General features: G+C 44.7%; 1 protein-coding gene across 1 annotated transcript in view; it reads right to left on the bottom strand.

Annotated features, from left to right (window-relative positions):
- Positions 1-2780: 2780 nt before the first annotated feature.
- The window catches only part of opn4b (opsin 4b), a gene marked incomplete at its 3' end in the record, with an annotated part of 25686 nt that continues 1590 nt past the window's right edge, over positions 2781-26876 (bottom strand). The window contains exons 2-9 of the mRNA XM_080021239.1: positions 15918-16054; positions 13561-13694; positions 11963-12166; positions 8908-9079; positions 6011-6172; positions 3942-4049; positions 3123-3300; positions 2781-3014 (exon numbers count right to left, since the gene is read on the bottom strand). Coding sequence (XP_079877365.1) covers positions 2781-3014; positions 3123-3300; positions 3942-4049; positions 6011-6172; positions 8908-9079; positions 11963-12166; positions 13561-13694; positions 15918-16054 — 1329 coding nt within the window. The remainder of the gene's footprint in view (positions 3015-3122; positions 3301-3941; positions 4050-6010; positions 6173-8907; positions 9080-11962; positions 12167-13560; positions 13695-15917; positions 16055-26876) is intronic.

The raw sequence follows: 26876 nt of genomic DNA, 5'->3' as shown, positions 1-26876 counted from the left end.
TTACGGACATGATCGTGTGAAGGATGACGTTTATAGCAACTACTGCTTCGTCCCCTCAGTGACTCTCATGATACTTTAGTTTGCCATAATATATTGGACCCACTGCAGATTTGAGATACTTTTGGTGCCGTTTCACTTATTATTATTTTTTTTCACGTCATTTGATTTCAGGGCTTGTTAATGACGAGGGTGCGGCAAACTGTGTTTCAGAAGTGACGTCACCGCTCTTATTCGCATGAATCCAGGAGTGTGTATAAAACACGTAAGATTGAAAGGTTGAACTCTATCAAAGCGGTTTCACATTGTGACTTCACATCACATGGAATATGGAGGAATGATCTTCACCTGGGCGGTCGATTTAAAGGAAACGATCAATCGGCGTTCGCGCTGTTCAGCGTCTCGGTAAGTGAGCTGTGTTTCCCCATGCAATCTTACAGGAATATTTAACTCCACGGTTTAACATTTATCTACTATTTATAAATCAAACTCAGCTTTGAAAATATGTTGAGAGATAAAAAAAACACAAAGGAACATGAATCTGGGAACAGCTAATTTTCGTGCTCGTGGCGATTTTAGAAATGCGCGACAATGCGGGTTTTGCTGCAGTGGGACACATATTTCACAACACATTCCCGGATCACTGAATGACCTCTACCCAAACACCAAACTGAGTCTGTCCATAAGCACTTTTCGTATCTTCTTAAACCCTTCGCCGTTTTATTATTATGTACTTGCATTTACTGTGAATAAAATATTCACTCACACTCAAGGTTTTATTATCAAATTTTTAACATATTGCAAAACACAAGTCAATGACAAAGTATGATTAGTTGACACACGGGAAATCAAACCAGGGTCTACTGGGTAGGAGGGCAAAACCTTGCTCACTACACTGTACATGTCACACACTCAGTAGTCATCAGGTTTGTGGTGCTACATTCATTTCACCAGCAGGTGTCCCACATGAGCACTGTGAAGGAAGCTTCAAGTAGCAAAGCAATTTTCAATCCAATGGTTAAAAAATGTTTAAAGCTTCAGAATGCATCATTTGGCCATCACTAGGCACAGGTAACAGGTAGTAGATTGGATGCAGTAGTGTTGACGCAGTGGATACAAGGAAGTGGCATGGCTTCATAACAAGTATGCCTGGTTTCTACAAAAGAAAAATCCAACAACCTAGCTGACTATTCACCCTAAAATAAATAAAAAAACGTGTCCTTTTATATAACCCATTTGCTGTGATCAATGTGAAATTGGCCCTCTATGCATTCATCTCTTCAAGTCTCCAATAGTGGATTCTATGTAGGAAACGAGGGACACAAATCCAGGCGCCCATCCAAAAGTTAACAGACACTGGCTCAAGATTACCACTATTGACCGACCACAATCAAGCACTCCACAGAGGAGAGCTATAAACAGTATCCATGTGAAATCCAGATAGGTCAAAATAAGTACAGTGCTTGAGTAAAAGTACTCGATCGCTTTACAATCCTGAAAATGTGTGGCATTACATAAACAGCCGTGGATTTCCTCTATGAAACAGCTGCAGCAGTAGTACTAGTAGTTCTATAGTTCAAGACACCGCGCGGCCGAGGCGGACACAGCCAAAACCACGGAAGCGGATGGAAGCAGATGGCGGGCAAGTTTCAGCCCCTGGTGGATCGGGCGGCTGGCGCAGCACATCCAGCCGGGCCAGCAAGTGTACGGCAGCGGCACAAACACGGGGTCATGTCATGCAAACTGCGGATTAGAAACTCCCAGATTACCGGATTAGTCTTTAGAACCTCCATAACGCGAGTCCTCAGAAAGCCTGACCTGCATTGAGCGGAGTGCGTGTGTGTGTGTGTGGGTATGTGTGTGTGAGTTTTCCGGTACGTTGATCTACATTCATTCGTGTTTGTGTATTTGTGTGTGTGTGTGTGTGTGTGTGTGTGTGTGCGTGCGTGTCTGCCTCCACTGTTCTACATAGCGTGCCACATGACAGCTGAGGGCTGTGCTCGGACTGAGACTGCGCTCGAGAGATGCTGTGGGACAGATGCCGTGGGAAGGAGGTCACAGACGACCACTGCAATTCAGAGATCCATGAAAAGTTGACCCCCTTGAGGACGAGGCCGACTGACGCTGAAGTACCGGGAAAAGAAATCAAAAACATTGTTGTGGCCCACGTGGTGTGGTTCTCGTGTTATCTCTCTCTCTCTCTCTCTCTCTGTCATCTCTCCATCCATCCATCCATCTATCTACATTTCTATGTAGAAATCTATCCATTTCTATCTATCTATCTACCGATTTATCTGTCCATCTGTCCATCCCTCTGTCCATATCTACCCACATTTCTATCTATCTATCATCCATCTATCATATATATACATATTTCTATCTGTCTGTCTTTCTACATTTTAATGAATATACTGTATCTACATTCTCTTTCCACCCATCCATCCATCTTTTTATCCATCCATCTATCAACTGTATCTATCTTTCTATCTATCTATCTATCTATCTATCTATCTATCCACCCATTTATCTATCCATTTATCTATCTATAAGTGTTCTGGTTAACCACCATTCACTGTAGAAGTCAAGGAGAGACAAAACTTGGGGCAGTGTGTGTATGTGTGTGTGTGTGTGTGTGTGTGTGTGTGTGTGTGTGTGTGTGTGTGTGTGTGTGTGTGTGTGTGTGTGTGTGTGTGTGTGTGTGCCGGCGCCCGCGCGCGCGCATGCACTCGGGCTCTCAGCAGCCATTTGCCATTTGCGCGCTCTGTTTATTCATCTGCGGCGGATTAAAGCGTGTCCATCGGTCGAATGGCGTGCACGGCACTCACGGTGATCTGGGAGAGGCGGCACACCGAAGAGTCGGCGGGGGTGTGGACCGCTGCTCTCTCGAACACGCCCGAGTCGCGACCCCTGACCTTTGACCTCTGGCTGGCGTGGCGCACATGTTTTGCATCACCGGATAGCTGACGAGTAGCCGGCATCCGAGAAGAGAAGTCCGCCTCCGTGTCCGAGAGGCCGGCCTGAAAACATAGACAAAACAATAAAAAAATGGATATTATGACATTATACATATGATTCTTATTCCCCGGAGATATGAAACTAATTTCGGGGAGGGGTGGGGGCCACACCGAGTCACTGTCGGACTGCGAGGAGGCCTGGGTCTTGTGGTGGTGGCGGCTGGTGTCTGACGACTGGCTGGTGAATGTGGAGCGGCGGGTGGACTGGAAGCTGCTGCTGCTGAAACGCTGTCTGCCAGGAACACATAGCAACACGCCCAGGTAGGGAATGTACTGACTGATGGCCGACCTGGGACGAGAGACATGGGCGGGCGACAGAGGGAGAGAGAGAGAGAGAGAGAGAGAGAGAGGGAGAGGCAGAGGGAGAGGGAGAGAGAGGGAGAGCGAGAGAGAAAGAAAGAGCGAGAGGGAGAGAGAGAGGGAGAGAGAGAGGAAATACACAGGCAGGAAATGAGAAAGACAGTGACGGGTATAGTGGTAATGGTACTTCCTTCCTTCAGACAGACAGACAGATAGATAGATAGATAGATAGATAGATAGATAGATGGATAGATAGATGTTTTATACTGTACATCCAGAGGGAAATCATGTGATGTGTGACATCAGCTCACATCAAAACAATCAAGGCAATAATAATTAGATAAAGCAAACGAAAAATGTACAAAGAAATTGACAGTAAACAGCAAATCTGTATCAAGAATTTACATTCAGACAAAAGTTGGAAACTGTGCAAATTAGATCATATATATAGAGGTATACATAAAATCTGTTTGTATACCGTGGGTAACAGGGTGGAAAACAAAAGGTCATCTCAATATGTACATACCGTATACAAGGAAAAAGCACAGCACTACGGCGAAGAAAATCTTAGCATGGGTCTCCTTTTGTGTGTGTGTGTGTGTGTGTGTATATGTGTGTGTCTGTGTATACCTGTACTTGGGGTGTGTTATGGCGTATATGATGGGGTTGTGGATGGCGGAGGCTTTAGCAATCACAGCAGGAACAGAGTTCATGTAGGGCGTCAGCATATCAGCATAGCTGCGGCAGGGATGGAGAGGTTGGGTTTAGTGTCCATGGAAAAAAACAGAAACAGATGAAGAGGCTCGAAACAAAACAAAAAAAAAAAAAAAAGATTTGTATGGTCAGATATGATTTAGTCCAAACGTGACCTGCAGCCCGAGAGATAACAGTGAAAGCAGGATCAAAAGTATTTAAGTCCCTGTTAAGCAACAGCAAACATGTGTTCTGAGTTTGTCACACCACAGAAAAATGTGTTTCTAACCATATGCAGCCAAATTGTAATGATTAAAAATATCGCTAGTATAAGAAAAAGTAAGTATAACAATTAGGTTCAAAATCATGAAAAAAAAAAGGCAGTTCCCTCCGCTCCGAGGTGCTGGGGGCGTGTCAGCTGAAGACGCTGAGACTACGGCCAATCGGAGGAAAGGCACAGCCTTCTCTGAAGTGTCAAATACCGCAAACCCAACACATTCATGTACAAATCCAACGAGGATAATCACATGGTATGTACGCTGATAAAGCGAACTACAGTATATACAGTTTACACATTCATATCATTGGGATATACCCCTTGAAATGTATTATCTCGTAAAGCTACCAAACATGTTCACCAACTAGAGATGCACCGATTGCAATTTTCTTGGTCGATGACGATTCCAAAGTCTGACCTGCCGATTCAGATTTTCATTCAATTGTATGTTCGTAATAAACACTGACTATTACATAACTTTTACATTGTTGTCAGATCATTTTAAGTTACTATCCACGATGGGAGAATTTTTTTTTTTTATAATTTTTTCTAATATTTGCTGGTACATCTGCTGTAGGTCGATGACAAATATATTGTGTGATCTAAACACGCTCACGTAATCACATACAGACCACTGCTGCATTTTTCAGTTACCACAATATTCCTGATTTTGACACTGTTTATTAATTGTTCTTTATTCACTACAGAACAATAATAGAACATGAAAACTGTTCCTGAGTTCCAATAAAATCGAATATGGACTGTCACCAAGTTTCAGTGTCATTCAACCTGTAACTCTGAATGAGCTTTCATAGAACACAACATATAACTAACATGGAGATGTCCAGTTCAAACTTCAAATGAAAGTCTCTTTCACTTGAAGGGCAAATATTTTATTTTATTTATTTTAATTTTATTTTTATTATATTTTTATCGTACGTTGCAAATAAACTGCAATCACTACAGAAAAATAAACAAATAAAATAAATGGCCGACTTTTCTCGCCCTCGTTCACTGGAAGTCAAAGAGTCAAACTTTTCATCACGAGTGGAGCTCCACTGTGACAGTGCTAGATACTCAGTCTGTACCATGTTGGAATATTGTCAGGCCATAAATAAATCATTTATCTCATCTTCTTTGTCTTCCTTGAACTGCCTCCAAACAGCAGCAGTTTTCTTTCTTGAGCGTCAACAAAGTTACATTACGTTGGTATCGGGTTTGGGCATCGGATCATTTTTACGAGTGCATGAGCAGGGCGTGTACATTTGACCGGCACAGAATCAGAATCGTGCTTCTCACGTTTTGCACGTTCCCGTTACCGTCACATGTTTGTGCTTTATTATGACTCTCCCCCTTCCCGTTTTAGCTCAGCGATGCAGCGGTGGATAATAAATGTACAGTCTTGTTTTGTAGTGATTGATTGATCGTTTTTTTTTTGCGTCGTTTCGGCTGGCATTTTCTATCTGCGTATTTTGACCAAGAATTTTTGCGCGGTCGCTACACAAAATGCGTGCAGGAGGGCAGGTCTGCACTTTTCTGGGGACCCCCCCCTGGTACCTCTGGAAGGACCCCCCGGGGTCCCCCGACCCCATGTTGAGTACGACAGAGCTAGAGGACACGGCCCGGGTGTTTGTCACAATTGGACGCAGTTCCCATGACGACCCCAGATCCCCCCCCCCCCCCCCCCCGACACTCACTTCACAATGTTCCGAAAACAAACACAACCCACCCTGCGAAGGCGGTGAGGGCCACGCAGGAGTACGGCGCCCAGGAGATGACGTAGAGCAGGATGACAATGAGGGCGATCTTGGCCATCTTCCACTCGCTCCTCATCTTGTCGACCCTCCTCACCGAGTCGCGGCGCTTCTCGCCGTTGATCTTGCCCACCGCCCTGTCAAGCAAGGGTCAAAAGCTTATTCGAGAACTTTTGTGAACCTGAGCCCTCGCAGTGGGGGTGCCGGTGGCGGTGCCGGGGTCGGGGGGTACAGGCTTTCCTTTCTGACCTAGAAAATGGCATCCAAACATGTTGTACAATCTGTACTAAGCGCTGGGCTCGTGCAGGGTTTTCTTTTCTTTTTTTTGCGCTTCACAGTCTTTCCGCAGGAGTCACACACTGTACAAAGAAACTGTGTGTGCAACAAATTAATAAGTGCTGTGATTGGGGCTAATCTCTTGTAATATTATTGTCCCAGTCAACTGGCTCAAGCCAGTGTTCGATCATTAATGCTAATTGGTCATGAGAAATAGGGGGGGGGCGTGCCTGGAGTCTCTGCTTGGTAATTTCCCTTAATTTGAACCCACAAAAAGGCTTCTTAGTCCTTCCGTCTGGCCCTCGTTTTATATAATACGTTATAAAATCAGCTGCAACCCAGTCCTGACGGGACATCGACAGGACGTCGCACCGTTCTTCAGAAACAAAAAGCCTCCGAGCGACAAAGGAGGTGGAAAGTTACTTCGCACCAGAACTTCTCACAAGCATTCGGAGGGAGGATGGAATCAAGCGGAGGCCGTGGTGTTTTTTTTTTTTTTTTTTTTTTTTTTTTTTGGGGGGGGGGGGGGGGGGGGGGGGGGTCGTCTTGCATTCCCGGCGTTCGTCAAACCGCTCTTGGATTTTCCTTCCGTGGGAGCTTCACCGTCCGGGAATGTGAGGGTAATAACGAAGCACCACCGGGTGCTTCCCGGTCTTGTAAAAGAAATTGGATCACGGTCCTCAACCACGCAGAGCGATCACGACAGACCCCCATCACTCCCACAGGATGACAGGCCGTACCATTACGGACCCCCCCCCCCCCCCCCCCCACCGTGTTTAGCGGTAGAAGACAGACAGTGGGCGTTGAAGTCAATTTTTTGGGGGGCTTTCTCCAAACCTAATCCCATCCAGATGTAGGAAAAAACGGTGAAAGACAATTTCTTCCATTGCTTTTCTGCTGGTTATGGTTATATACAGTATATACATATAACCCGGTTATGGTTATATATGGTATAATTTTTTTAATGAGCCACGGAATCACACACCGAAACATCAATTAAAAAAAATTGGTTTTATGAGCGATGGCCAATTTCACTCAAATTTGCGAAACCAGTTTGAGTACTTTGAAAGACAAAGTGCCAACAATCTGAGACGTGATATGGTAATTATAGTTCAATGTTGCTCTTGAGGCTGCATTCAAGTAAAGAAATTCCTGTTTCTGAACATGAACGTGGATCATATTAAATCTTAACTGTCTTCACTCTGAAGGGCACCAAAAACATCGTCAAAATCATGGTGAAAATAATCACTGTTGAGGTACAAAATAAATCGTGTTCAATGGTGGAATGGTAAATGTACTGAATTTATACAGAAAAGCACTTTATTTTTTAAGCGCTTCTCTACAGTTACGACCACTCCAAGCGGCGGTGGCAGCCGTGCAAAGCGCAGAGTTCAGTGTCTTGCTCAACGACACTTCGACACGCGACCGGGAGGAGCCGGGAATCGAACCAGGAACCCTCTGATTTCCGGACGACCCGCTCACCGTCACCCTGACCCAATGATATTATGATATATTTTAATTGATCACCCGCCCCCCCCCCCCCCCCCCCACATACACACACACACACACACACAGGAACAGCAACTTTCCACATGACACACACATGCCTGCTCGCTTCCATCCTCACAGTATGGGCATTCAGATAGAAAGAGGCAGTCATTGAACTGGGACCACCAGACGCACCATAAATCAGCGCCCGCAGGTCAACACTGACACACGCACACACCCGCCACAGGGAAACGTCGTGATCCGTGACGTTCCCGCCGCGCGTGTGTTTGTATGTATACAGCGTATTGGGGCTGTGATCACTGAGAGATCAAAGAGTGTATGCATCTCCATCTCTTTGGCCTCACGGTGACTTTACCTCGTCCTCAATACATTTTAATGACTGTCAACACGGTGAACCCAAAAGAAAAGCTTTGTGTGTCTATACATTAGTGTGTGTGTGTGTGTGTGTGTGTGTGTGTGTGTGTGTGTGTGTGTGTGTGTGAGAGAGAGAGAGAGAGAGAGAAAGAGAGAGTGTGTAGTGGGGGAAACAGTGGGTGCATTGTATAGTATATAAGTTTTGGCCGTACGTGCATCATAGCCAAGGGTTGACAAAACAGTGTGTAAAAGTGTCTGTTCGCATGCGGTGAACCGCGCACAACCTGGCGATTCGGCGGTTTGTGTGTGTGCAAGTTTGAGTGTGGGTGTTATATCAACTCTTCTGATACTTTTGTTTGCGAGTCTGCATGTGTGCATATGCATGTGTTGTATGTGTGTTTGAGGGAGCGTACATGTATGTATGTTCTCATGTGTTTGCGTGTGTTCGTGCATGTGTGTGTGTGGGTGTGTGTGTGCGTGTGTCTGAATTTGGGAAGGTGTGAGAGGGTATGATGGAATTTGTGTATGTGAGTGTGTGTGTTTGTTTTACTATAGTTGTGAGGACTGGTATTGAAATTGAAAAACTTTTGGTTTAGAAGCGCAGCAGGAACATGGGTCCTCACTAGCCAGGTGTATTTACTGGGACTTCACTTTGATACCCGTACAACAGTGTGTGTGTGTATCTGCGTGCGTGTGTGTGTGTGTGTGTGTGTGTGTTTGTGTGTGTGTCTACCGGGTCGTGCGCCGGATGGCCCTGAAGATGCAGCAGTAGCAGTAGATGATGATGAAGAGCGGGATGAAGAAGACGAAGGTGAACAGCAGCATGGTGTAGGAGCGCACCGACGGCGTGAACGTCATGTAGTCCCAGGAGCACGAGGTCAACAGGCCCTCTGGGACGTAGGCACCTGGGGGAGGACACACACACACACACAGACGCACACACATACACACAGACACACACCGACTGAACTGAATAAAGGAACCGCTTTGATACTATCACACACACCCATAGGAAACATTTCTTGGTGTTTCATGGTACATTTTGGTGAATCAAATTAAATGATTGTGCAGTTAGTAAATGTGTCGTGTGAGTTTCACATGACTCGCTCAGTGTTTCCGGTATTAAAAATAGTTAATTGCTGTCGACAAAGGCCTCAGTTTCGGAACCACGCAAGGCAGTGTCTGGATTTGGACCAATTTACGATTAAATCGTCCCTCGGTGGCCGACTCCATCGTTCTCGATTGACATCGATGACGGACGTTTTTAATACATTTTTTTTTATCCGTCAGGAAAAATCGTAAAAGAGTATTGAAATCGGTGTAAGTGCAGTCTACCATGTTCTGAAACTGGAGTGGAGAGAGAGAGAGAGAGAGTGAGAGAGAGAGAGAGAGAGAGAGAGAGAGAGAGCGAGAGAGAGAGAGGTCGGAGGCTCCTCCTCTCCGCTCAGAGCTGTCAAGTAACCACTGACGGGGTCTCACTTTCCCCCTACAGTCCCGTACGGAGACGTTTAGGGGCAGGTGCTCAAAGAAAAAGAAAAGGCGCGTGGACCCCTCGGCTCCGGTTCTAGGCATTTTTTTGCCGCTCTGGACAAACGGAGGAGGAGGCTCGAGGTTCACGAGGTGATCCTCATGAATATATCTTGCCCAGACAATCTGCTACCTCGACATCCATTAATTAAAAAAAGAAAAAAAAAAAAAAAAAGAAAGCGCGCCTGATAAGGGGGCCACCGCCATGGTCCATGGGGCAGGTGCTCAGACATTCTCTGCCCCCCTCCCCCGCCCCCCGAAAACCTGCCACTCAATATGCAAATCCTGATATAATATATACTCGAAGAGAAATATTTCGATTTATTTTGTTTCCTTAGTTTCTTACTTGTATGGAAAATGAAAAAACGCAAACCTAACTCAGAGAATTAGAGCAGAGTTCTTTTTGTTTCACCTCCAGACCGTGGTGCGCTTGTTTTAGATCTGTTTATTTTTATTTGTTTCCTACATGTATGAAACTACAATTTTTTTTTTTTACACAACTGAGTTAAGGGACTGTCCTTACTCCGTACTGCTCCAAAAAAAAACAAAAAACTGTGCGTCCCCACTGTCCACTGTCGGGTTGCGAATAATAAATCTTGCACTTCTGAGACGGGGAGACTGCATTACATTGTGTGCGGCCCGAACCCACGTGCACCCCGCAAAAAGTCGTATATCGCTTATTCGCTGCCCCCCAGCGATCAGCGATTTAAATTTTGCACGATCGCCCAAGTCTACTGGATACCAGGATTGAAAATGTTTAAAGGGGCAATCCGTGACAAAATCAGTAACATTGGACAATATGTGAGAAATTATAAATAATAAAATGAAAATTAATAAATAAAATAAAATTACACCAATGTTGCCAAACGTGATGCTCTTCCTTCGCGAGGCTTCATAGCCTTCAGAGCGGAGGGGTCTGCAGAGGGGTCCGTTTGGAGCTAAATGTTCGCCCGTGCTTGTGGAAACAGAAATCAAACCGGTTTGGGGATATAAGCGGAGAAGTTGACGGGGCCGGGATTGAGCTGAGATTGGCGGGCCTGGGGTTGAGCTTCCGGCGGAGTCGAGAAGGAGCGACGGCGAGACGGGCGTGCACCGGGCAGCAGCCAGAAACACACAACATACCTATGGATTTTCTTGTCTAGGTTTTCAATACATTTCTTCTTCATATTCTGCTTTTATTTGATTTTTTACAGTGATCAACAATCGAAAAAAAAGAAAAGAATTATAATAATCCTGTCCCACGTATGTGTCATCATATCCGGTGTCACTTCTCGCGTGTGTTTTGGTGACGAAGCGTAGTTTGGAGACCCGACAGACTCGTCGGGGATTCCTCCTGGTGGAAGATCCTGTAACGTGCGACGCTCTGTCACCGACCAGTCACGTAGTGTGAAACCACGACGACTGTATGATTCCCGATCGCAAGACAGAAAGTTGTGTAGTGTGAACAGTACAGCGACCCGACAACTTTGAAAATCGTGTCGTCATGGCATTAGAACGACTAGTAAAATATTTATCTTATTGGCTTTCCCAGCTATTGTATTGCGATGAAATCAAGCCACGGCAATAATATTGTGATGCACAATTTTTTGTTGCCATTAATCGTGAAGTGACCTAAAAAAGACAATTGCACAAATGCTGTTTCATTAGGTTGCCCTGACAACAGACTGAGTCCAACACCTTCTCTTCTCTTCACCTCCCTTCTCTTCTCTGCAGACACACAAGGAAGACGTGAGTCACTTTTCAGGGTTTTTTACGCGAGGTTCCAGTTCCCCAGAGGCCAATTTGGAGGTGTGTGTGTGTGTGTGTGTGTGTGTGTGTGGGGGGGGGGGGTCCAAGACAGATGCAGTGGTGGTGAGGTGGGGGGTGGTATGTGTCAACAGCAATGACTAATATTAAAATTATTCACTTTTCATTGTTCACTGATGCTTTTTAGGCTTGCACATTGGCATATTATTCTGTTTTTATTGCCTTTAATTGATTCTGCAAGAGTGTTTGGGGTCATTTTAGTTTTGTACCCCCACCCTTTGTAATACGTACGTACCTTAGGCCCCTCAGGCAGAATTTATATCCCACTAATACTCCCTGGGGAGGCTTGTTTGTGGGATGGAAGTGTCCTTTTAAAAATAACTCTAATATACTGTAGATTGTGGTAATAACAGCCCAGATGGAGTCAGCATCCACAGACCGAGATCTATGCAGCCATCGATTAAGTGAAGGTCTCCAGGGCTGTTCTTTTCTTCCAATAAAACCAATCCACTCACTCCAGCCAAAGAAGGGGGGCAGGCTCCAGCCCATGGAGTAGGCCCAGGCGGCGGCCAGGATGCACAGCGCCCGCCGGCGGGACATGATCCCCAGCGAAGCCAGCGGCCGGGTGATGACCACGTAGCGGTCCAACGCGATCACCATCAGCGTAATCATGCTGCAGATGCCGAACAGGGCGCCGCAGAAGGCGTACAACTCACAGCCTGTAAGGGGGGTGGGGGTAAGGATGGGAAGGGAGGAAGGAAAAGGAAAGGAAACACAAAGGAGGGGAGGGTTGAGAGAGACAGGAGCCGGGCGAGGAGGCGAGGGGATGGGAGTTGAAGATGGTCGGTGGCGGTGGTGGTGGTGTGGAGGGATAAGGCGAGATGGGGAGGAGAGGGGGAGGGGGAGATGGGGGACACACACCCAGGGTGCGAGGCCAAGACAGGAGCGGAATGCAAAATGAGAAATACAGTATCCGTTCCCTGAAATATTCATTCCTGACTGAAGCCGCCGCAACGCTCCCTGCGACACGTCGGAGCCGACGAGGCCGAGGGGGAGGGGAAAGCGTCGCTCTCCCATCCCCTCGGCTCCGCAAGGCGGACGGCCGTGCTCCCGGCGTCCTGGCACACGGGACGGCAAACGCCGCACGGCGATACTTCAGTGTTGAGCGCTCGAGTGTCGCGGCAACTCGTCTGGGGCAAAGTCGCATTTGTCAGCGTCTCATTAGCTCCTGGCTGCAGCCCCACGCCTCGCTTTGTCAAACGGGCCGACCCCACTTTCCCCCACAGAGGCCACGGCTAAGCGCCACGTATCCATAATGTATGAGGGCTGCTGGAGGGGACACATGCAGGTAGCTGCTGATAAGCATGCGTACACACACACACACACACACATACACACACACACACACACACACACACACGCACACACGCACAGACACAGACACACACTGTCCGCAACCTCATCCACAGCCCTTGAATGTTCCATCCTGAGGGTAAGAGGCAAGAGCTCTAGTGAATGGCTGCGCACCCGAGTGCCAGCTATTTCAAAATGCTCTCACTGCAAATACGATTTGATTGTGTTACTTTGAAAGAGTTGCGGGAAAAAAACCCAACCCAAAACAAACGTTGCTCGATGACGGTAAAATATGCATCACGAAGCTTGTGTCTCGCGGCTCATCAGCTGCTACCTTTTGACACCCACCCCCCCTCCGTGTGTGTATGTGTGTGATTAATTAGGTTTGTGGCTAGTGTTCGTCTTTGTGGTGCCTTGTGGCTCCAAGGGCAAGGCCGACTCTACAAACTACAGCTATCTATGTCTGATCGCTGCTGTGCCGGGACCTTTTACCATCAATCTCTATCTGCATCTACTGTACCAGTGCGCGCCACACACACACACACACACATATACACACACACACACAGAAACTCAGAAGATCTGAGTTCTGTGCATTAGTGTGTTTGACCATAAGGATGAAAGTCAACCTATAGACTTCTAAGAGTGTGTGTGTGTGCACATTCTCGTACACCCCCACAGACACACACACACACTTCGTTTAGGGAAGTGTTTGTATGCATGTCGGTGTGTATGTGTGCGTGTGCGTGTGCGCGTTTACCTTTCTCTCCGAAGATCCATCTCTTGTGCATGCTGGTGGTGAAGAAGATTGGCGTCTGCGTGATACACATGAGGAAGTCGGTGATGGCCAGGTTAATGATGAACATGTTGGCCGGGGTCCGCAGGCTCCGGCTCCTGAAAACACAAACACACACACACACACACACAATATATACCATGGCCTTTGATATTAAAGAACTTGTGGATTACATTTACAAGATGGGATGGGTAAAACATACTGGCAATTCAATGTCAGATGTACATGTGTTGTCTATTTTGCATGCATTATGTGAAGGCCCCGGGCCGTGAGCGTGTGTGCACCAAAGCATGTGAGCAGGGCTGAGTTGCATTAAACTGCACGCTAACAATGTGTGTGTGTGTGTGTGTGTGTGTGTGTGTGTGTGTGTGTGTGTGTGTGTGTGTGTGTGTGTGTTGCTCACTTTCCTCACCTTTGCTCCACTCCAGAAAGGAAAACAATAAATTTGAGCTCTCGGCCTCCATAAATGTACGTTTACTTTATCAAGGAGTCTTTACTTGCCGGGTGGAGGTTAAGGCCAGGGGATGTCTTGGACTTGACCTATAAACCTTATTTATAAATTGGACTCATAAACTTGACTCATTTTATTTGGAGGATAGACAGACCTGCCAACCTTGGGAAAATATTTAGAGTACCACAACAGTGTAACAGAGTCCTTGTGGGGTTTGAGTTACTGCAGCTAAATGACATCAGTAATTCACAGCGTAGTCGCCTCGTAACGAGGCTCATCACATCGTATGTAAGCTACTAAGGCTAACTACATACACTATACACATTCATATCATTAGGATATACCCCTTGAAATGCATCATCTTGTACAACATGTTTACCAACTAGAGATGCACCGACTGCAATTTTCAAATTTTTTGTGAAAGTCTGACCTGCCGATTCCTACTTTCATTCAATTGTATGTTCATAATAAAAAATTGACTATTAAATAACTTTTACATTGTTGGCCGATAATTTTGAGTTCATATCCGTGATCGGAGAAATCAAATGTTATTATCATTTGGCCTCATTGGGTATATCTGCTGTACGTCGATGACAAATACATGGTGTGATCAGATCACGCTCACGTGACAGGAAAGCTGCAGATACAGACTACTGCTGCATTTTTCAGTTACCCCAATAGTGACATTACTGATTTTGACACTGTTTATTGTTGTCCTTTATTCACGATGGGACATGTAACTTCAAATGAAAGTCTCTTTCACTTTTAAGTGCAAATATACCTTTCTATTATATTTATATGGTGCTTGCCTTTCCAAAACAAATTGCAACCATTTCAAAAAAGAATTTCATAATAATAAATGGCTGACTCTTCTTACTCTCGTTCACTGGAACTCACCGTGCATTCAACTAACTGAATCAAATCCAACGGCTCATTCTATTGAGTGACTCATCAAGACACTCTATGTACGGCACATTGATCGGTGCATCTCGTGTTTTACATGTTAACAAAAACATAAAGTATTTAAGTACCGCTGTGCTGCGTATCAGCGGATGTTGAATGAGTGAGAGGTGCGGGAGGGGTCACAGAACCAGAAGCACAAGGTCGTAGCATCTGGTCCAATCCGAGGAATGTAGTTGAAATACTCAATAAATGCACGGTCTGGTTATGTATTGATTGATTGTTTTCTGTAATCAAAATTACAATTTTGGGGTTAGGGTTGGTACACAAAATGTGTGCAGGTTGGCAGGTCTGGATAGAACGTGCATCACCCACAGGAATATGAGTGACTTCCGGCCGCCTGGTGCTAGAGCTATCGTTGGTTTGGGAGCTCGCCGACCCCCCCAAAAAAAATACAAAATGGAGTCCCGCCTCACGACACCGTGTTCATTTTGTTTATCTGTGAATTTTTTGCATGTTGAAATCACGGCGTCGAGATGGAAAGCCACGTACAACTTACCGGTGGTGTACTCCACTATTGTAGGCAAATGCCGCTACAGTCACATTTAAATGAATTTGATTAACTGCCCAAAAAAGACACTCTCGGTGAAAAATGTGACTTTTGAAAACAGTGCAGTGACGTGAGCGTCGGTGGAGCAGAGTGGCGCTTCAATGGCCAAACTGTAATTCTGTTGAGGTGAAATGAAGGGGTTAAATATGCACCACGAGCTCCCTGCTTTTGTTAATGTGTGTGTGTGTGTGTGTGTGTGTGTGTGTGTGTGTGTGTGAGCGAATGCATTCCGAATGTTTCCCCATTTGTTGGAGGCTGTGTACCTACGTGTGGAATTATTTGCGGCGGAGTCAAGATAGGGTGACCACACTTTTGAAACCCCCAAACCGGGACCCTTAGGTGAATCCACCCCCACGGTACCTGCAGAACGCGTACAAGACCAGGAAATTTCCCAGCATGCCCGTGATGCCCACGGTCAGGATGATGACGCCGATGGTGTAGTGCGCGTGGTCCGGGACGTCCACCGTGGGGAAGGGGTGCCTCGTCACCATGGACACCTGGACACCGTGGGGGAGAGGGACGGATCGACTTAGGACGGCATCACCACTAATCCAAAGCTTTGCTTCGTCTCAAATAACCCATGTGTGGTCTGAGGAGGGAAAACCTGATTCTGAACAGATAATGCCCTGGGCGCACCACACGACTTGCAGTCATCAGATCGCTGTACCCTTCACACCACACAACCTTCTGTTTTGTGAATCTTGTGTCAGTCTTGTGTCTCCGCAGTCTCCGGCCCTGACTCTGTTTTGCCACTACACGCCAGAAAAATCTGGCCAGAATCACGTCGTCTGAACTTTTTCTACTCAAGCGAGTGGAATGGCGTGATGACGGGGAAGCGTACAGGGTGTGATTATGACCCCAACACGGCGGCTGCTTAGATTCAGTCGTTTTTTTTTTCTGCGCTTATAGGAACAACAAAAAGGGTTTCTGGTCAGAGGTCAGAGGTCACTCCTGAATCCCGACAGACGGGTGCAATAGCCCGGGGAAAGCTGCACCACGAGCACTTCGGAGCGTTGGCCTGTTCAAGGGGCGGTCGGACGTCAGTGCAGTGCAAACGCACTCGAGTCCTCCCCGCCCCCGACTTGTCCCCGCCGGCGCGTTTAATCACGATCAAGGCCCCCCTGTCCTCTTCCTCTCCACCGTCGTCTTCTCCTCCCCCTCCGTTCTTTTCAGCTGGGACCGCCCCCCCTTGGGTGCGGTGCGAGGCAGAAGAGGGAAAAATAGAAAAAGGTGAGACCAGGGTGTCGTAGTTCTCCCCCTGCTAATGACCGCACCATTTAGACGCTCACTATCTGAGTCACCGTCAGTCTCACTTAGTGCGCCGTCAAACGGAACCTGCTTCTGGTTTAACGATAGCCGCAGTTATCTGCATAAATGCAATTTTGAGGCGAAAAAAAAACGTGGCGAGCGGCGATAATTACGCTGACGGCAGCATAAATATGTACATGAGCTAGAATAAAAACACACAGGGTTTTTTTTTTTTTTTGTTTTTTTTTGGAGAAACGGGGTGAGGGCGGGGCGGGGACTTGGAGAAGCGGCGCAAAAGTTGCAAAAGTTGTGGCCCTATCAACCGCACACTGACTACTGAAATTGCATTTACCTGCTTGCACACATGACAGGGATATGAAGATAGGCGCCGTTTCATTTTCTGGATGGAAGGGAATGCTTAAATTACCAGTTGGGTATCAATGTCATCTCCGAGAACCAATGCCGCCACTTCTCAGCTGAGATGTTGGGAACAGAGGTGATCTACTACTGGAACCGGCTACCCAAGGGCCAACCCAGGACGCGTACGGGTCGGGTCGATTGCGTTCCAGTCGGGTGGCGTTCAATTGCCCGGGGTCCGGGGTCTACAGTGTGTGGATCCACCAGGAGGCGCCATCAAGGCCGATCCCGAGAGGAACGTACCGGAGGACCGCTGGTGCACATTGGCAGGCTAAGTGGACGACGATTAGCCGATCACATTACAAGGGGGGGAAGGAAAACAAACAAAAAGTGCAGCGGGGAAATTTGAGGCTAGGAACAGCATTTTAGGAGCAATTTGACCGGAACTGGAAAATACCCGATCCGGCTCGCTCGCCCCTCCTTCATGCATCAGGTCGGCTCTGTGGCTCCACCGCGACTGTATCTAATCCTTCTTTGATGATTGGTTCTACATGGGATCCCGGGACAAATTTCCTGGCTTCATTAGGGCGTGGATGAGGATTAGTTAGAAGTACATTTTCAGCAACTGCATACATGCGCGCGCGCGCGTGCGCGCACACACACACACACACACACACACACACACACACACACACACACACACACACACACACACACACACACACACACACACACACACACACACACACACACACACACACACACACACACACACACACAGCACTAAGTTGTGGCAAAATGTCTTCTATATGGTGATTATTGTCGATAGTTACCAAGCGCGCTCTCTCACGCCTGGTTAGGAGAAAACAAGGCCATTACTGAACCGTTTGGCATTCCACAGAGGACAAACTCACCTTTTTGGAGTCACTCCATCTCACAACCTATAAGTGTGTTTTTCATTTAACGCTCAGAGGAATTCTCTCTCTCTCTCTCTCTCTCTCTCTCTCTCTCTATGTACGAAATTTTAAAAAGATAAAGATAACGAGAGAGAGGGAGAGACAGAGACATGAGTGAGTGTGCCTGAGAGAGAGAGAGCGAGAGAGAGAGAGAGAATTCCTCTGAGCGTTAAATGAAAAACACACTTATAGGTTTTGAGATGGAGTGACTCCAAAAAGGTGAGTTTGTCCTCTGTGGAATGCCAAACGGTTCAGTAATGGCCTTGTTTTCTCCTAACCAGGCGTGTTTTCATTAAAAAACGATGTACAGGACGTAATGTTAATTAATTACTTACTAACTTAACAAGCCCGGCGGATCCACTTCACACACACACACACACACACACACACACACACACACACACACACACACACACACACACACACACACACACACACACACACACACACACACACACACACACACACACACACACACTTTTCTACTCTGAAATCCACGCATGGCGGTTGCCTCTATCCTGAAAAAAAGTTCAGGCATATTGTACTAGCAGAGACTCTGCAGAGGCCAGTAGGTGGTGCCTATTTGGGGGGGAGGAAAAATAGTGAAAATTTGCCGGCGGACGTTTAATAAGCACCTGACGGCGGCAGACGTATACAACGACACCCGGCACATGCCGCTTATTAAACGGCACATTGCAACAATTTTCGTCGTCCTGTCCTGTTTTTTTTTTTTAATCGAAAACACGCCTGATTACGGCAAAAGAAAAAAACAAGGCCATTAATAAACCGTTTGGCGTTCTATAGCCCCCGGTCTCCAGCTCAGCATCAACTTTCCTGTCTCCCAGAAAGAGGCCAAACCACATGCAAAATTAATAAATAATATATATATACCAGCGCCCACAGGTCTCAACTACAAAGGCGACAAGTTAGAGATCCAAACAACATCCACACTTGTTCACCCAGATTTAGGCTGCGACCGACAGAAAGCCCGGGGTGGGAGGGTTGCTGATGGAGCGGGTGTTCCTGATAGAGGCGCCTCGCGTGAAATTAAACACAGCTGACACACCAAGCTGATGCTCTGTGTGTGGACTGTTGTGTTCCCCTATTTATATGATGGCAAGTTGACAAAAAAAAGGATTGCGCTGCAGGCTCTTCTCTCTCTTTTGGAATCCAAAAAGGTCATAGACTGTATGTGATCAGGCTGGGCAAAAATATTCATAACGTTCATATAATTAAAGGAGAGCAGACGTGCCTTAGACTTTGTTTATTGTGATATTGCAATATAGTCCAAATGAAAGTCTTTTCCTGCTCTTAAAAAGTGGCATTCCACTAAACTTTGTAATCAATGCCTCTACCTGCTCTGTCATAAAATTGATATTAATAATGATTTGTTTCTTCTGTGTGAATATCTTATGAAAGTACCAATAGTCGTAGTATTGTATAGTCCCCAAAATTAGTGAAATTATCAATACCCAGGTATTTGTCGTTTGATTTAGTCAGTATCGTCCAGTCCTATATGTGATTCATGTAGATCTGATGCAAAAACTTTTTGTCGTTTGTCTCTTTTTGGGGGCAGGGGCGTCTGGAGCACTGAAGTATCTTACTATTATCCATCTGTTTACTTCTGCTTAAAGTCAATGTAAGAGGTGAAGGTGATCAGCAGATCAGCTCTTCCCTCTCATCGCTCTTCCCTCTGATTGGCTGCTGCTCATCTGTAACCTGCAGGTTGCTTGGCAAGGTAGTGATTATTATTAATATATATATGATAAGACTTCTCAAACAGCTCTCTAACTAACTTTATCTAACTTTATTTTAGTTAGTAGTTCAAGGGTGTTAAATGTTTTGGCAACGCTCGGAGGTGAGTGTGAACCCGTCCGAACTAATCACTGTGATTAAATGGAGGGGATGCAGAAGTCAAGGTAAATATAAAGCAACTACCATCTGTCTCTCTCTCTCTCAGTCACTCCCTCTCTCCCTCTCTCCCTCTCTCTCATTTTACAGGTCGGCATCGACGCCGTGATTCGTAAATATGGTTATAATAGTTGAGCCAAAAAAATAATGATTAATGATTACACTCAGGTACAATTAATCATTCTGTTTGAGTCAAGGTAAGCAATATATGAGATACAAAAACTTGCTTGGTGACGAAGATGATGATGACGACGAAGATGCCCTATTTTAAGTTAAGGTATTGACGTGTGTGTTCTGACTGCATTCTAAAATTAAAATAACAATGATAATATTGATAACAGTAATAATAAATCTTTAATAACACAATGATAACACCTTTCATACTCAACATGCAACTCAAAGTGCCTGACATTAATTGAAGGCAATAGTTTGTTTCGTTTACATTGAGCTTTCAAATGCACTCAAATGTTTAATACATAACAAATACAATACATAATACAAGACAAAACAAAGCAAAACAAAACAAAACAAAACAAAACAAAACAAAACAAAATAAATAGATAGATAGATAGATAGATAGATAGATAGATAGATAGATAGATAGATAGATAGATAGATAGATAGATAGATAGATAGATAGATAGATAGATAGGTAGATAGATAGATAGGTAGATAGATAGATAGGTAGATAGATAGGTAGATAGATAGGTAGATAGATAGGTAGATAGATAGATAGGTAGATAGATAGATCGATAAGTTTCCAAAAAGCAGCCGTCTGCTTGTTGGCTGTAAATCACGGTTTGTCTTTGGTATATCTCACCCTGACGCCATTTGGGGCAACGATGACGGAGTGACGACTTTTTGTGGATTATTTATAGTTTTCCGTTTACAAGTTTTCTGAGGGGTTACGATAAACGCATTATGGACCCCTACAGTATCTGTGGCGGACTAATTGGCATGGTCAAGCCGTGCCTGCAGACGTATCATTGAGGATCGATGTGGATGAAACTTAAACCTTGAGATGTTTGTGACAAACAGGTTCAAACGACACCTCAACCGCATTCGTAACTTCTCTCATTGTTGTGTTTCAGATACTTTTAACCCTGTTATAGATACTTTGGCATTTGACGATGTGTGTGTGATTTGAGTCAAATTTGTTGTTGTCGTTTTTCACTCATTTCTGCTCCGCATGTGGATCGATTTGGATGAAAGTTGAACTACGAGATGTTTGTGGCATACTGGTTTAAACGAGACGTGATTGTGTGTGTAACTTCTGCCGTTCTACTGTTTCAAATAGTTTTACCTTGAAAAAATTTTCCCATGCAATTAGCGGGCTGGACCCCTAATAAATATAGTTGCAGGCAGCAATATGCAGGCTCTAGGCTTTGGCTCTCTATAGTGTCTTGTGTTGTGAAGAAATTCTAATGTTTTTCCTTTCATTTAATTTCACAAAACAATTAAAACAATTCCTAGTTAAAACAACATTCAAAAAATGTTGAAAACTACATTTTAAAACAATGAGATTTGTAAGCATATTTCAAAAATGTCCCAATAGTATCAAGGAATCAATATTTGATGTACATTGTAGGTTATTCCACAAGCACAATATTTAAAAACAGTCTTTCCGAGTTCAGAGTTGACCGGTGGAACATCTAATGTAATCCAGTCCCTAGAACGGGTTTAATAAGCTCCTACATTGAGGTGTAATAGTGAAGTTATGTAAATTGGTCATTTTTTTAGGAGCACTTTGTCGTTTCGCAAAGAGAGAGGGCCAGCCAACTATTTCATAGAGAGTACAATGATGGGTACTGTAGGCATCACCAGCAATAAATCTAAGAGCAGCGTGATACATATAGCGTCTAAGGGCATAAGGGTGGTAGCAGCAGCATGTCCAAAAATTATATCACCATAATCTAAGACAGAAAGTAATCCAGTTTTAACAATTTTTATACTAAACACGGGAAAGCAGGTTCTATTTCAATAAAGAAAGCCAAGTTTCAGCCGCAGATTTTCAACCAGTTTATCAATATGAACTTTAAAAGTGAGTTTATTGTCAATCCAGATGCCTAAATATTTATAGTGTGGGGCTCTTTCAATAGCTGTACCGAGTAGAGTGATAATCGGAAGTTTGCTATAATCTATTTCCTTAGCTCTGGTGAATGGCATATATTTTTTCAGCATTTAACACAACGCATTTTGATCGATAAGTGCCTCTTGAAGACCATTAAAAGAAAGTTTCAGATTTACAAGAGCCAATTGTATGGAGTCAGCCCACAATATCAGATAGTGTCATCTCCGTACAGATGGACACCACAAGTAGTAAAAGACAACAACATCATTGATATAAATTGTGAAAAGGACCGGTCCTAAAATCGAACCTTGAGGGACACCTTTTGTTCCCGATAAAAATGCAGATTGAACATTATCTGTTTTCACGCACTGCTGTCTATCAGAGAGGTAGTTTTGTAACCATCTACAGGGTCACAGCCAATACTCAGAAGTCTGTGTATGAGCAGGAAATGATCAACTGTATAAAAGGATTTTGATAGGTTGATGAGCAGAGCAAGCACAATGCTTCTTTTTATCCACCGCTGTCACTAATTCCTTTAAAATTAAAGATGTTGCAGTGATAAACTAAAGGACAGGATTTACGGTATGTACAGAGACATCAATTTCTGGATTACTCTTAGATTTACCAGATCCTGTGCTCCCATTTTCAAATAGGTGACCAGCTGCAGCAAAATCTATCTGTGCATATTTCCTTGTAATCAGAAATGAAGCACTGAACAGAATTTATATTTGTGGGCAGGGAAATTGCATTTTTATTCTTAGTTTAATTCACTACCTTCCAGAATTTGGCTGGATTTGAATAACAGCTAAAGATGGTATTTAAATAATAATCTGATTTAGCTTCCATCACTGACGATGAAAATGTATTCCTTAAATGCCTCAAAGCGAGCCAATGGGAAGGGGTCTCCAGATTTTCTAGCTAGGACCCAAGGCCTGCTCATTAAAATGTTTTAAATTTCTCTTGACATCAACTCGGGTTGAACCTTCTTTAGTCACGCATCCGTAATGCAGGCTATGGGGCAATGGTCACTTATTCCAAGGTCAAAGACACCAGAAGGAACAATTTGCTCACTGCTATTGGATCAGATCAAATAAAGTTAACTAAGAAATATTTTTTAAGATTATCACTGGTCAGATCAGTAATCACTTGGGTTATGTTGAGATCACAACACACCTCTTTCCAATAGTCAGGCACATTGGTCAACCAATTGAGATTAAAAATCACCCAACATTATCATCTCTGAATTACTCTATTGAGAGATTAGATCTGCCAATTTATCAATGGCGACAGATTCAGCAGAGGGAGGTCTATAAATTCCAATCACGACAACTGAATTATTAGGCCCTAAACTGACCTTCAGAGCATGAAATTCAGAAACTTTCTGTACGGTGACCTCATTAAGAACTGTAGCCCAAAGACATGATTTAGAAAAAATGGCCACCCCGTCTCGTCTTGCATATCTGTCTGTACTAAACTAATTTTATTTATATTTTTCCTAAGCCAACTATTAGTCAGCACCAAGATATCAGGGTTCATTTGAGAAACCAGAATCTTGAGATCATCCGATTTTTGATATTAGAGCAGACTTCTAATATTCAGAGGGATTAGAACCTGACCTTTTCTATTAAATAGAAAAGGTCAGATTTTTTTAAGTACGTGGATTAACTAAGGAGGCGGGGTTCGATTCAGGTGTATGCAATAAGGGGGAAGTGGTTTGGGACTGTGGGGGAACCGTAATTAGATTTGAAGTAGCTACAGTATGCTTTGAATGTCGAATACAAAGTCTAGCAATGGACCTACTGTAACAGGAATGGTTGTATAGTTTTTAGTGGAAGGCATACCAGTTCCATTCAGTAGAGCTGAGTGGGCTGCAGGAGTACGGGATGGAGGAGGTGACTGAATAGTGTATGCATGTGTGGGACTCACTGACCGTGGTGGAGTCCAATGTTTATGGAAAGGAGACGGGATCCTTCATGGCTTGGGTGGAGGCGATCGTCCTTAAAAAGATCCAGTCTATTGTGGAAGGTGGTGAAGTTGTCCAGGGGATACCTCTGTTACAGCAGTAGCCCTTCAGCCAGATGTGCAGCTGCCGCAATCAGCTAAATTTTACGTCGCCGTAACGGGGGGAGGGCAGTGTGCCTTATACAATGCATTGTTTGTTTGTGTTCAAAACACTGTTTATGAGGCAGACAAAATCTTCGAGTTTTTGTTATTGCTGCGTTTTAAGGTCGTTGGTGCCCACATGCACCACAACAGTGGGGACAGACGGGTGATGATTAAGCAGCTGCCGGATGGCGGTGTTCATGTCCTTGACGCGTGCACCTGGGTGGCAGGAAGTGTGGCACCTGGTTACCAGGACATGACGGACCGTGGATGACCCAACAAAAAGCATGGGGAACAGCAGCCCGACTGCCTTCTGCAGCTGCTTATCCTCATCCACTTCAGGTGCCAGACAAGGAGAAGGCTGGCGGTGGTGGAGTGGAGTGCGCCTCCCTTGGTGATGGACGGACAGCTGGATAGACCGCCCAAGCATGGACTGGCTGCTGGCGATGGAGAGCGCCTCGGTAAGCTTGATGTCACTGCGGACTGCGAGCCTTCCCCTAAAAGGGGGTACTCCTGCCGACATGGACTGTGGGCTCCAAGGCTTGGAATTTGCTCTCAGTATTTACGCTCCACTGCGTGTGCTCATTTCCCGCTTCTTCAAATGCAACAAAGAACAATAGTGTGTTTTTATTTCCTAGCTGAACAAAACAAAAAAACACACGTACAGAGCCTGTGTGTGTGCGCACTCCAAAGAACCGGCAGCGCGCTCCCGCTGGCGTAAGGGTGCGTGGATTATTTACTTTGCCACACATGGATAATTGGGATCAGACGATGCTTATATTTATTGTTACCAGCAATTATAATTCAGGAAAATTGTATACGTTGATATCTCTGGAATGTCTATAAATTATGACAGTGATGTTATTGAATTTTTATTTTGTAGAACTTACTCTGGTGCGTGTCAGTTTTCCTCAGAAGCGTATACATTTATGACGTTAAATACTCTCATACTCATTGACTATAATAATATCAGTTGAAATTTGATTTGTTACATGACCAGTTCTATCAGCAACATTTGAACAATTTGCAGATGCGGCTTGTTGTTCTTTAGCCGTGTGTCCAAAACATGTACTTTTGTTCAAATAATCATATTTTGGCAGCCGTTTCATTACAGACCCTTCATTTACCTTGCATTGCTTCACTGTACAAAGGAGAGCCAGTATGGCCAGTAATGACACTAAATGAGTGATCCCTTATATTATCCCACGTCTTTGGTACCGTTGCTGCACAGATTGTGACTTATCACGTTTACCCTTGAGTGAGTTCTGTGGGGTGGAATGGTTAGGGTTAGGGTTAGGGTTAGTGTTCTTTGGTGTATGTCTTTGTGACTGGATGCTTCACAGTATTCATTAACTCGGGTTCTATTGTTGGGTGTGAATAATATCTGCCTGTAGGCCAGTGATTTCAAATATCGGTTGAATTTGACTGAATGAATGTGCAGGATCAAAGAAATGCCTATAGACAGATTCAATGATATTGTAGTAAGCTACAAAGCTGCTGGGTGAGTCATACTCCTGGTCTCCAACTCTGCCGCATGCGTGTGAATCAACAACTGCATACCACGATCCCTGCTTGATAATTGCACATGTATTGCCGGAAAACGCAAATAAGTATTCACCATCATTTAGAAGTGATCTCCGGATTGCTTTATCAATTGGCATGTCTATATCATATAATGCAGAGTCATAGTGATCAACACTAATACAGCCATTAAACGCCTCAGCATACGTTATTTCAAATGTTGTTTTACAGAAACTCAGTTATGACAATATAATCTCTTCCTAGAACATTATTTTTTATTCTACCTGACTTTTTCATATCCTGATAAAAAAAAAAAGGTGTTCCTTTGACCACAACATCATCGCAGGCACTTGTTTTCCATGTTTAAACATTCTGGATCTTGCTTTTAAGTACTGCTGTTAAACTAATAGCCGCACACTGCTTGTTCCTGGAGTCTCCAAGCTGTGCATCACCCTGATGAAATGGGCCTCTTAATACCAATATCTATGGGGAATTAACAGTTATATTGAAAGGCACTTAAATGAAAAAGCACAAACGAGCAGCGAGACAGACTCTTGACAGATACTTGCTGCAGTTTAAGGAGGACTCGTTTTCATGTTACATAGGTTAATGGGAAAAAAATCATGCTGTTAAACAACCACTAATCAACCGACTCACCTTTCCTTTCTTTCTTTGCATCCCCCTCTCCAAAGAGAGACATTCAATTTAACTGCTGTTGGCTTTTCATTTGAACTGCCACTACTTCTTTCAGTGAGGAATGTTGGCACATGCGTGGAACACGTCCGCGTCCACACGCCAAAATGTACTATACAGTAGAAGCGCACAGGTCGGCTGGCCCTGTCTGCTACTTGTCCGTGGCAGTTTTTTGGAGTGCATCATTGCCATACAAACAGCAGCTCAATTGATATTCTCAGCCAGAGTCTGATGGCTGGCCAGACAGCAGCGTAATAAGGGGGCTTGCCCGTTATTCCCACACCCAGGAAGGTCCGATGACATCATTTTGCATAATAATTAGCCATGTGGTTATATTTGCTTGAGAAACTAATTTCTAAGGTGTTTTTTTTTCTCTCTCAAAATGTCTTTCTTCGTTAAGCCTGATTTTTGCGGATAAAAAAAAAAACAGGGGGGGGGGGGGGGACACAAACTGATTTT

The sequence above is a fragment of the Zeus faber genome (genome assembly GCF_960531495.2).
Source record: "Zeus faber genome assembly, chromosome: 20".
NCBI lineage: Eukaryota > Metazoa > Chordata > Actinopteri > Zeiformes > Zeidae > Zeus > Zeus faber.
This window is presented reverse-complemented; position numbering and strand designations above follow the sequence as displayed.